Source organism: Lonchura striata, chromosome 25 (assembly GCF_046129695.1).
Source record: "Lonchura striata isolate bLonStr1 chromosome 25, bLonStr1.mat, whole genome shotgun sequence".
Classification (NCBI taxonomy): Eukaryota; Metazoa; Chordata; class Aves; order Passeriformes; family Estrildidae; genus Lonchura; species Lonchura striata.
This window is the reverse complement of record NC_134627.1, coordinates 3,025,849-3,038,905: the sequence shown is the minus strand read 5'-3', so window position 1 is coordinate 3,038,905 and position 13,057 is coordinate 3,025,849. Positions and strand designations below refer to the sequence as shown.

At 49.4% G+C, this 13,057-nt stretch overlaps 1 protein-coding gene across 2 annotated transcripts in view; it reads right to left on the bottom strand.

Moving 5' to 3' along the window:
- NSF (N-ethylmaleimide sensitive factor, vesicle fusing ATPase) overlaps positions 1–12,263 on the bottom strand; it is a 77,898-nt gene extending 65,635 nt beyond the window's left edge. For both annotated transcript variants that reach the window (XM_021539885.2, XM_021539884.2), the window contains exon 1: positions 12,186–12,263. In XM_021539885.2, the coding sequence (XP_021395560.1) occupies positions 12,186–12,197 (12 nt within the window). In that variant the 5' untranslated portion in view covers positions 12,198–12,263. The remainder of the gene's footprint in view (positions 1–12,185) is intronic.
- Between the last annotated feature and the right edge of the window lie 794 nt (positions 12,264–13,057).

Here is a 13,057-nt window from a genome sequence, read left to right as displayed (position 1 = left end):
GTATCACTTCTCAAAAGAAATATCACATGTGAATATTTCCCACTCTATAGGAAACATCCCAGATCCGCAATACACTGAAGAAAATCAGGTAAAATAGTTAATCCCAGCCTATCAATATGAAAAAAATTACTGCAACCAATTTTCTGGGGGAGTCCTCCCCTTCTTTTTATTCTCTAATGTCAGATGACCAATCCTTTTTCTGCTTATTTTTGTCCTTTCCACTGTTACTCATCAATCAGAAATTTAAAATCGAAATAGCAGCACTACCAGCTCAAGCTCCCCATCCCCATCATGAGGCAGGATGGAGCATGGGGGGACAGCAGAGGGACCTCAGCCCCATCCTACACCCTCACCCCTGCAGAATTATACCACAAAACAATGGCTGAACAATGAAAACTGTGATCAAAAGTCTTCAAAAGTGGAGAAAAGGATGGAAAAGGCAAGATGTTTCTATCATAGCTATGGACTGAAGAAATTTCATTTGGGGAAAAGCTAAACTTGCCCCCCAGGGTGTCATTTTTGAAAATCAAAGCACAGCTACCTCTGTCAGATACAAATTTGCAGGCAGCACAACAGAAACTATTTGACAGCTCAACCTATTGCTAAAAGTAATTCAGGGGGGATTTTCTCTTAAAATACCCTCAAATCCCAGCAGCAAGCACAGGAATCACACTGATCCCAACACACACATCCAAATCATTCCCCAGGAGTTACTGCCCTGCTCAGCCTTCCTCCCCAGCCCCTCTGGGACAAGAATCAGAGAAATTCCCGCCCCAGTGTGGCCCGCAGCCAGCCTGCTCTAAAGTTCAGATCAACTTTCATGGCACAACGTGATTTATTTCAAGTACTTGCTATTTAGAAAAGGATCAACTCGTTACTTTTACTAAATAATGCTCAATTGCCTTTGACATATGTGACAATCAAAAAATATTCCACTTTTGTTCAAGACCTGAAGCAGATTTATCTATCTGAATGCTGAGTGTAATAAAAGACTCAAATGTTCTCGTAATAAAATATATGACATCAGTGGATTTATGAGATACACAGCCTGTCTGCTGAGGCCCCTTGGCTTGGGGCATTTCACAGCAAACATTCACCATTTTATCACTTCTGCTCCCATCTGCAGGGCACAGTTTTGTGAAGGACATGCCCTGATAAAACGCATTACAGGGGATATTTCTGGAGAAAAGTGGATACGGAGCTCCTGGATTAAACCTTTTTACAGCACTAGTCCTCAAGTGCATTTTTAATCCTCGGTGACAAACTGCTTCCTACACGCAGCGAGCGCCGGCCAAGCTGCACTGGGAGCACAGAGTTTCAGGAAATGCAGGAATAGCAAGGAGTGCATTCCAAACCCAGCAACAACTGCAAGCTCTGCAGCACAGCAGAGAGGATGGCAGAACACCCTTGGGTGTCTGACACACGAAATAACGTGGCTGCAGCAGCAGCAGAGGCCATGCCAAGCACCCAGAGCCTGGCTCATCCTCCTGCCGGGGTGAGGCAGGAGCCCATTTCTCCCTGGCTATGACCAACACCTCAGGCAGCACCTCTGCTCCCAGCCCTCCCCTACACACCCTCCCCAAGTTCTGAGATTTTGCAGATCTTCAGAAGGTTATCTATATTCTAAAAAGGTTTTAACATCACACAGCTGCAAGACGGGGGTCTCACTCCCAGGCATGGAGTTCCACAAGGGTGCAAGGGACAGCTTGAGGAAATCTGGCCATGAAGAGGTGACAATTAAACTGGAAATCACCCAGGCAGGAAGGAGGACCACGCTGTTGTGGGGAGCTGCAGGGGCTCCCTCTTACCTGGCCTCCCCACAGAGCTCATATCCCAGAGCTGCTGCTCCCAGGGATGGATCCTCGTCTCTGTGAAGCAGCTGAGCTGTCACAGCCAGGACCCAGGCACAGGCTGCTCCTGAGGAAGCTTTCCTGGCATAAACGCAGCAGTCCAGGGCTGGAACACATGGCTGGCATATGCTGGTGCTGCTGTCAGGAACACTTTAAGCTCTTGCACTTTGGGTTCCAGCTTCCCAAGACAGCAGCACAAGGACTCCCAGAACCTGCCCCTCTCTGCCATCCCACACCCACTGCCAGCACCAACACATCAAATCAGGGTACAGGGGCAGGAAAATCCTTGTGAGCATTCCTAGAGATCTCAAAGTAGATTTACACAAACTAATTTTAAGCAAACTGGCAGGTTACTGCTGGCAAGGAGGCAAGACAGCTCAAACAAACCAGAGAGCAAGCTCCTGCAGGTGACAGCAGATGCCACCTGCTGCAGTCACCCCCTGGCACTGCCAGGCTGGAGGTGACCCACACACCCTCACAGGCTGCTGTTACACCCACGTCCACAACATAGATAGATTTGGCTTAAAGAAGGCAAATTAGGGTTAAATTAGGCAAAAGAATCTTCCCAATACCTCCAGGCATTGTTCTGGTTTCTGCAAAGAGGAGACTGCAAGGACAGCACAGTCCTAAGGAGGTGACTGCACACTGCTAAAGCATTCCCAGCATCCATCATCCAGCCTCAGCCAGGCAGCACCTGCTATTAAACCCAGGCCTGTGCAGAGACCTGTTCCAGCATTCCTTCTGTTTGCCAAGAGGAAAACAAGACTATGTGATGCACTGATAAATCTCACTTTGAGAGACAAACGTGAAGGACAAACCTCTGGGTTTGTGACAAAGCAGTAAGGAGGCTTAATGACACTGGCATATTTCATTTTTACAAAGAAAAGTTGCCCTGAAGAACAAACAGCTACATAATAGAAACAATCACCATAACATCTGATCTTTCAGAGATTCATTTTTCCCAAAGTTGCAAGGACTCATTTTCCTCCACAGAAAATACAAAACTCACATGTTCACAAAACCACAGAATAGCTGGGGTTGGAAGGACCCTGTGGAAATCATCCAGTACAAACCCCTGCCAAAGCCCAGAAAGTGGTGCTGCTATTTGGATATTTTCATACATACATAAACCACACCTTTTGTGTTTTGTCAATTCACCTCTTGATAATCATTAAGGTCGATGGCAGAGGAAGCCAAGGAAAAACATGTTTCTCCCCACAGAGATAAGGTGGTGGTAATGACTGAAGAGCTCTGCTGACAGCTGGTACTGAGAAGAGCTGAAACATTAAGTGCTAAGGCAAAGATGTTCCTCATCCAAGACAACTGAACTCATTTCATTTCCTAACGCTGAGCAAGAGATTATGAAACAGCCTCTAAAGCTGAGGCAGGCTTGGTTCTGTGCCCTGTTCTCACATGGTTTGTACAAGACAAACATTGTTCAAGTACTGTATGTTCAAAAATCTCCATGGTGTAAAACAGACATAGATACACATCCCATGTATATGCAGGTGCACAGAGATGGAATTCCTGGCACAGAGGTGCTGGCAGAGGAGTGTTAGGAAATGTGACAGCTCTGGGTACCAGACATTTCCATTTCCCCAGCAGAACCCACTGCCAGCTGCATTGAGATGGGGATCCCTGCTCCAAAAAGCACACAAGCTTTCCTGTAGCAGCTGCTGGGCACCAAAGTCTCTCTGAACCCAGAGGCTCACCACCCAAAGAGGGCAGAGAGCTGTAATACACCTGCAGAGGTGTAATTCCTGAGTAGCAGTGCAGTCCACACTCTCTAGAGCCCCAGCAGAGGTGCCTCTGTGGGCTGCGTGGAACTGTGGCTGACTCCAAATCAAACACTCACTCACCACGGGTCTGCCAATAAAATGAAGTTTGAATGCTGACAGGAAGAATTATGATGTCAAAGGAGCTCTGAAGATAAACAGGGAACTGACATGATGAATCACAGATCCTGCACATTATCCAGGAGTATGCTCCTGACAGGAAGCACACGCACAAAGCTCTGCCTGCATCTCTAGATCCCAGGGACACCAGGAGCCAAGGTGGACATCACACCTGGGGACACAGGGCACAAGCAGCAGCTGCAGCAGGAGGATGAGCTGCACAGCTGGCTCAGCACCAGCCAAGCTCCCAGCACAGGGAAGCCCAAGGACTGTGCCTGCTCTCTACACCCACAAGAAATGGCCATAAAACAGCAACACCAGCAGAGCTCCTGGCTGCCAGGTAAGAGTGGGTTCCTGACCTGGAGGGGAAGTTGGCTCTGGGACAGGGGGAAACAGCAAAGCCAAAACCAAGGCTCCTCTAAAGAACAATTCTGTAATATTCATAAAAGGAATGACAACATGCTGTCACCATCAGGGACCAGGCTCAGGAACACAAGTTGTCCTAAATGCTGTGGTTCTAAATAATTTTTTTTAATTAACTAAGGAAGTTTATTAGCTTGCAGATAGTTTTTCTGGACATGTTAAAAAATACTGAATAAAGCTTCCATGTTTCTGCAGCCACAAGAGGAGTTCAATCTACAAGGAACTTTTTAGACCAGCAGCCTGGCCAGACAGGCCCTTCCAGACCTGCAGTGGTTGTGCTGGCAGGATAAGCTGCTGTCCCTGGAACACACAGCCCTGACTCCCTGCACAGGGCTGGCCATTCCACCTGATCCCCATGACCTCTATGTGTTTGCTGGAAGCTTTTATTCTCTTCAGGAAGGAGCTGCATTCTCTCTTGACAACAAACTCAGAAATACCAATTTTCTTCTCTGAATGAAGAGGAATGCATTGGGAAGCTAAAATCTCAGAAGTAATATTCAAATTTTTGACAAAGGCAGGGAACACTGAGTGAGCTGCCACCAAGGCAGCCTCAGCACAGCGTCCAGAGACGCCTGCATGAGATGGATCCCTCCTTCCCAAACCCCCCGAGCCACTCCCACGCCGTGAATCACCTCCCGTGATCGTGCTGCACCGCAGAAACCCAAACAGCTCCGAGGAGGAGAGAGGGAAGAGCTCCCATCAGCACCTCCTGCATCAGCCAGGGCTGCAAATGGGACAGGGAATGCTCCCCCTGCATTGTCTGCCCGTGGCAGTGGTAACCTCCCTGCCTGCCAAGAGCTCTCCCCCAGCACAGACGGGCAGCAGGACACAGGGAAGTTTTAGCTTTCTTGCTTTTCAGGTTCTGTACTGCATTAGTATATAATTCTGAACTTATATAAAGTATTAGCAAGTTCACCGTTTAGTTAGACAAAACAATCTTTTTCCAGCCCAAGAAGGCCCAAAAAGTACAAACATCAGCGAATTGGGGAAAGCAAACTGGGAGGATGGGCCTTCATAACCTGAAGCTGTTATTGCACAATTAACAACAATACATAAATTGACCAAAACTCAGGAAAGTGTGAAAACTCCTGACCTCGTGTCCATCTTGGGTGGAGCCAGGGCCGACTCTTGCACTGCCCAAGGTGGATCCTTTGAAGGCCTTCTTTATTCCTTTAACACAGCCTAGCCTCTGTTCCAGGGAGCTTCTCAAGGCAACAACCAGACACTCTTCACTGGCCACTCTTCCAAACACTCAACACAGTTCCCAGTTTCTCTCTCTGACAGCAGCCCTGTGCTCTCTGGGCCTGAATCTGGAAATTACTGCCTGTCCTGGCACCCCAGAACCACTTTATAAGGGCAGCAGGGCCTCTCCCACAATTAAAGAATACTGGGTTTTCCTGCTGCTTCCCTTTGTTTGCAAAGTTCAAGTGAACTCAGGTCTGCAGTTCTGTCACTCCAACGTTGTTTACCTGCAGTTACAAAGTGCTCACAGCTTTGGGAATCTGGCTCTGCTATTGCCAGCTTTTGTCAACATCATGAGAAAGACAATTTATAGTCCCAAGAACAGAGTTCCAAGGGTTTGCCTGATCCAACAGAGCAGAAAAAACCCTAAAGGAGAGCTTCTCCAAGCAGAACATCTACAGTCGAATCACACAGGTTGCTGTGCTCAAAGATGTCCTTCTCCAGATCAGCTCTTCACAGTATAATCAATGATTTCAGAAAATACACCTGTACCTGAGCTGCTGTGCCACAGAACCAGGGAGCTGCTCTGACAGCTCAGCAGGACAGCAGGTCCACCTTCCTATTAAGCAATAATGACTCAGGATATGTGCATTTTAATTAACACATCCATTTTTTGATGGATGTTGCTTCACATTCCTTTCTCAAGCCAGGATGATCAACAATTTAATTACAGGGAATTGTTACTTGTTGCACTGCATCTAAACATCTTTTAAAAATGCCAAGGGAATGAACCAGCACCCCACCAGAGTAAGCTGAGGGCCTAGGATGCAGGTCACAGGATTTTGCCACATGAGCAGTGAGGACACCTCACAGATGCAAATTTCATTCCATTTATTTATAAAAGTTACCCAATAGCAACAGGGACAATGTGAATATATGTTAATGTTAAAAATATCCCCCTTGGAATTTGCCCTGAGAAAGGTCAGGATGCTGCTGTCCCAGCACTGGCACAGGGCAACACCTGGCACTGAACTCCCCACGACCCTGAGGTACCAAACACCACACAGCCACCAGCAGCTCAAGATGCAGCAGCTTGCAATATTGCTCTATTTTTTACAGAAAGAGCACATGACACAACTCCAGGGCATCAATTACTCCAGATTTTTTGACAGAAGGTCATTGCTTTAGTGTGTCCCAGGAGACAGGTGAAACGTGTTAAATCTTTTCATACTTCAAACCTTTGACCTCCCTGAGGGCAGGATCTGCCTGCAGAGGAAGGAGCAGAGCAGCAGTGCCTGAGGAACTGCACACCCAGCCTTGCTTTATGAGCAGCAGCACAATCAGCTGGCTCAGACACAGCTCCAGGGCACTGCAAATGCTCTTCCATTAATTTTAGCAACTGCATTTCTTGTTTGGCTTTTTCTGTTCACAGACTTCTCCAACAGAGCTCTCCAGTTCCTGGGGGTCTGAAAACCTTCTGGAGATGGTCAACACAGATGTTTCATCACAAAACTCTGGTCTCTGCCAGATGCCAGAAAACCCCCCTGATGTGAGACAACATCCTGAACACATCATGCAGAGCCCCCAGGCTGAACCTCATGCTTCCAAAAGCCACTGCAGTTCCCAAGATCTCTGTCCCACTGCTCAGGGGTGTCACTGCACCAGCTCACCCTAAAGCCCGTCCTCTCCTGCACTTGTGAGGGCACCTGAACGTGTCCAAGATCACTCCATGACATGGGGACCAACATTTTATTTGTTTTCATGTAAAAAACCCAAAAAGCATCAATGGTAATTTCATTGCACTGAAACTACATCCTGCCTGCTGGGTAATTCAGCAAAACAGAAGTGCCACTACTGTCTAGCAACTGCTTTTCTGTGGACTCAACCAGATGTGCTTTTATGCCAGAACTTCTTCCAAATTCAGTCAGGGTTTATCCTGAACCCCAGGTCTTCTTCTGAATGACCTCTATGGTCTGAGGCACAGAACCCAGAACAGGAGAGGAAAAGAGAAGCTCTTGCTGTGCTCTGGGAAAAAAAATAAATAAATGTAATACTTACAAAGTTCACACTTTAAATTATTCTCAAAAAGATTTTCTCTTTTTTAAAAGACTTTGTCCTACTAAAAAATTGTGACCTAAGTTTAATTATTCTGGCAGGTCCACATAATAGAAGAGGTGTGACACACCAGCACCCCAAAAACTGGAGATGGAGAGGCAGCAGTGACATCTCCCTTTGGCAGTGACTCTTTAAACACAAGCTCAGGACACACTGCTTCTGCAACACTGAGCCAAGCAACAAATTAATCAAAGATGACCGGGCCAGATATGCCCACAAACATTCACACAGTCTTCAGAATTTCATTCTAAATAATTGTCGAGTTTTTAACAAATTATGTGACTTTGTTTTAAATAATTCAGCAAGGTAGAAGTCCTGAAAGCAGGACACAGGTTGATTTGTGCTGATTTCATAAGAGAGTTATGAAGTTGCAAAAGTGATCACAGAAACAGAGATTCAGATAGAGTTTTCTCCCATTTCCCTGCAACATTGCTAAAAACCCATTTCTTCATATTATACACCAGGAAATACTAAAAAAATACTAAGTGATGATAGCAGGAACAGTAGCAGGCTGCAAGAAGGAGCTAAGTTGATTCATAAACCTTTCTTTAGTTGCCTGACATCCCCTGCATCTCTGAAGGCTGGTTCCATATGTTACCAGAAATCACCTTACAGTTTTAACCCATAAACATAAAGCTCAGCCCCCATTATTTCAAAGTCCCACCAAACCATCCAACCTAAAACCACATTGTCTACATTTTACCTATTTTTAAATAGTTCAGGAAAATAATAAGCCAAATATTATTAATTGTCTAGTGCTGTTTCAGGTATATCATATGCATTAAATGTTAGGAAGAAACTCTTCCCTGGGAGGGTGGGCAGCCCTGGCACAGGTGCCCAGAGCAGCTGTGGCTGTCCCTGGATCCCTGGAAGTGTCCAAGGCCAGGCTGGACAGGGCTTGGAGCAGCCTGGAACAGTGGAAGGTGTCCCTGCCATGGCAGAGGGTGGCACTGGGTGGGTTTAAGGTCCCTCCCAACCCAAATAATTCTGGGATTCTGTGCTGGTTGCAGGAGGCAGAAGAGAGCAGGGTTAGGCCAGCCCTGCCTTTGGCAGCACAGAGCACCAAGGGCCTCAGCCTGTCCTTCACCACCTTCCCAGTCCTGCTGCACCTCTGGGCTGGACACCTGGTGTCACCAGATGCCAGCAGGACCCAGTGCTCAGGCTCTCGAGAGGAGTGACAGCACCACTCTGCAGGGCCAGACACCATCCAGTACCTGAGTGAACCCAAAACCATTTCCAACCCACCACAAAGGGAATCTCTTCTTGAGGAGCCAACAGTGCAGAGTCTGCTCTCACTGGGCTAAGGGCAGCACTGCCCCAAAGGAGCCCCAAACAGTAGAGGAACAAAAATGAGTGTGCTACACCAGAGACACCCCCTAAAACAGCCATTATTTCTAACCACAAACTGCTGCACAAGCTCAGCTAGTACAAATCTCATATTCCTTAAAGAAAAACCACACAAGTGCCTGCTGAGGGATCCTCACCACATGAGTTCCCTGCACACACAGGGTGTCAGAGGAGCCAGCAGCACTGACCCACCTGCCCCACCCCAGTCCCATGGAGCTCTCCAGCCTGTGCAGACACAGGCAGAAATGCAGCTTGTGCTGCATCCAGAGCTTGACACTCACTGGAACAAGGCACAGAAATCATCTGGTCTCTCTAGATCCCTTGGGGAACTAATTCCTGATGTAGTTCAAATCAATTAGTTACAGACAGCATCAGTGAACTTCCAGGGCTCCACTCAGTACAAGAGGTCCACAACCAGCTACAGACACAGCAGCTTCCCACCATTCCCTCTCCTGCAGGTGCCTCACTGCTCTGCCTAATGATCCCCATGCAGAGCTGCAGAATAAATTATTACAGAAACAGCCATTATTTCTAATCATCATAAACTGTTTTTCCTGTAAACTTCAATCACTGCTAATCACCATCTCTTCCTTGCTGTGGAGAGACCCAGTGCAATTAGGGGAGCAGAGTAACACACCTGAAACAGCATCACACAACCAGATTTAGCTTATCATTCACCTGAATTATTCAAAATGTTACTAGAAGTTTAAATATTTTGTCTCTCTCATACATCAGGACAGCCATTCATTTCTCCCTGTGAGAATGTACTGCAAAAATCAAATCACACCAGTCCAGTAAAAGAGAATAAGATCTAAATGGCATTGCAGAACAGATTTGCAGGGCAGGAGGAGTCACTGAAGCTCCTCTTCCCATCTTGTAGGTTGAAGCACCTGTTAAAAATGCTGACAACAGAACAGCACCTGTGTTCCAGCATCAGCCTCACCTGTTGTGCCTGGAGATATCACACACCTCCATCCTCCCACCGAGTGTTCCGTGTTTACCTGACACAGCTCTGGGGTGCTGCTCCTGCCCCCCCTGCTGCCCACCCTCCCCAGCACTCTGCTGGCCCACGGGCCAGCTGGAAGGAGCAGGCAGCTCCCTTGGTAGCTCACGTGGAAAGCATTCGAAGCATCAGAGCTAGCTTGGAGAGTGAGATGGAACACTCAGCTAGGGGATTCTCTCTGCAGCATTAAACAACCTGATAATTCTGCAACAACTGCATTTGTAGGCAAATCATGACAACACTGAATACTAAGAAGCTTCCTGATAACCCAAGGAGAGCATCACTCATCCAATTGCCAGACTAGGAGGCAGCTAAGCAGCAATCTTTCTTTTAGATTCACATAAATCCCCCTTTCCTTCACCAGGCTCCCAGGCTGGTCAAAAAAAAGGCACATTTGTCTCACATTTTTTAGTAGCAGAAAAGCTCAAAGCTGAAGAATAAAGTAGAGGTTGATCCCTCTCCTTTCTCCCCACATCCCCAGTCCCAACTCCCAGCACTCAGCATGCACCAGGGTGTTCCCTGAGCACACAGCTGGGAGGGCTCAGGGGCACTGCAGCCAGGTTGGGTTAGGCCCAGGGAGCCTCAGAACCACGTCCAGTGTGGGTGAAAGGTTCTCACCACTGACCAGAGACTGGGCTCCTGTTCTGGGCAACAGGACGCTGAAAAAAGCCAGTCAAGGCTCACAGATTTCCCTGGCTAAGTGCAAAGGTGAGATGAAAAGAAGGTGCAAGGAAGAAGGTGAGACCAGGAATCTGGAGCAGGGACAGAGGAAACACTCTTAATGAGAGACAGACCACAAAATGGGTCTGTCTGGGGTTTTTCTCAATTACTCAGCACATTTCAGGGGTGGCAGTGGAGCACCTGTGATGCATGGCACGTCACCAGGCCAGATTTCTCACCTCTGCTCTGCACCACAGCACTGCACCAGCTGCCCTCCATCCACAGCCCAGCACAGTGCAAAAAGCACTTGGAAAACCAATTCCCCAGCATTTCAACCACCAAATGACTTGGCCTAGAGACAAGATTCCAGCCAGAGGCAAGCATGAATGAAAAATGTGATTTTCCCAGGCTGATACCCAGCAAAGCATGACTGAGCTCCTGGCAAAGAGCAGAGCAATCCAAACACATCCTGCAGCACCTGGACACCTGCAAAGGAGGGGATGTGCAGGCACCACAAGAAGGGATTTCACAGTCAAGGCTGTTCCTTCACCTTTTAAAGCCTTTCTGGCCACTAGCTGATGTGATCTATCACTAATAAGGGATTTTTTGATTTTTTTAAATTAATACAGAACAAAAACACTGCACAACCTTTTAAGATGTTTCCACACAACAAAAGGTGGACTCACATTATAAAACAGCACCTGGCTGATTCTCAAATGAGAAAATCTCCCTGTATCCCACAGCACCAAGGGGTCACCATAACCTCACAGCACCTTTAGGGGACCCTAAAATCTTGCTGCACACCCCATGGAGACAGGGGCACTCCGGACCCACAGGGAATCCCACAATTCTGCCCCACATCCCAGAGCACCAAGGGATCACCCCTGTCACAGCATCCCTAAAGGTCCCTGCCCACAGCCCACAGGGAGAGGGGTCTCAGAGCTTCACAGCACCCCGGGCACCCCAAATCCTGACAGCAGCACCGAGACACCCGGGGCTTCACTGCACCCCCAGGGCACCCCACAGTCCTGCCCCTCACCACAGGGACAGGCGGCACCCCAACTCCTGAGGGAGCCCCGGATGCTCATCCCACAGCACAAGGGGTCACCACAGCCTCTGAGCACCTCCAGGAAACCCCAAAATTCAGCTCTGCACCCCACAAGGCCACTACAACCTCACGGCACCCTGAGGGAACCCTAAATGCTGCCTCACACCCACATGGAGAGGGGTCACCCTGCTCCTGAGGGAAGCCCCAGTCCTGTCCCAAACCCCACGCTGCCAAGGGGCCACCCGGGTCCCACAGCACCCCTGGGGGACCCTAAAATCCTGCCCCACAAGGAGACGGGTCACCCTTGCCCGGCTCCTGAAGGAACCCAGTCCTGTCCCACATGCCACATCACCAAGAGGCCACCTCAGCCTCCAGAAAGCCCCGGGGAACACCGGGAGAGGGCACACCGGGAGAGGGGTCACCGCCAGCCCCCCACACACCGGGGGCGTCTCCACAGCCCCACAGGCCCGTCAGGACCCCCCACACCGCCGGGGGCGAGGGGGTCACCACAGCCTCACAGCGCTGCCGGGGGACCCCCGGGGCTGAAAGGCCTCCCGGCAGCGGGAACGCGAGAAGCTCGCAAAGCCGCGGGGCAGGGAGGAGCGGAGCGGAGGAGGGGGCAGGGGATGGCGATAGCGGCCGGCCGGGTCCCCCCCACTTACCCGCCCCGCCATGTTGCCGCAGCGCCGACCGACGGCCCTCCCCGCGGCCGCCAGGGGGCGGTGCAGCGCAGGCGCCGCGCCGCGCCGGGGCGGGGCCTCGAGGGCGGGGAGGCCACGCCCCCTGCGCGAATACGCATTCCCATTGGTCAGTCCGCCCGCCGCTCAAGGCACTGAGGGTTGCGTCACGGAACGCCCCGCCCATCGGCCTGGCGGTGAGGGGCAGGACGTTGTGCTGTCAGTCATCGGGAGCGCTGCGGGGATTGGTCGGGAGGGCGGGGTGGGCGGGGCCGGGGTTCCGGGGATGGCGGGGCCGGGGATGGACACGGGAGCGCCCGGCCGGGAATGCGATGGCGGCCCGGAGCGGGCCCGGCTGCTCCCGGCTCCTCCCGGCCCCTCCCGGCCCCTCCCGGCCCCTCCCGGCCCCTCCCGGCCCCGTGGTGTGAGGGTGAGCGGGGCCGGGCCGCCGGCAACCCCTGCTGAATTATTTATTTATTTATATTTTTATGTGGTTTTGATTAATTAATAATATTTATAATAATTGTTCATAATTTTGTAGTAATATTTATATCTTAATGATAATTACATTATCTATTGTATAGCATATTGTATAATATTAATTATAGGATGTTGTCTTTTTCTATATAATAAAACAATACGAATTTAAATTTTTTTTCACATAATTTTTAAAAATTTAATTCTGTTTTAATTTCATTTTTAATCTGGCTTTGGTTCTGCTCCTGCTCCAAAGAGGCCGCACAGCAGCGCTTGTAAACCAGGCATCGCATCGTGGTCTCCTTGGATGACATGTAATGGCTTAACTGTTCCCCCGACGGGACTTCCCGTTTGGCTGACACTAATGGTTGTGTGGGAGC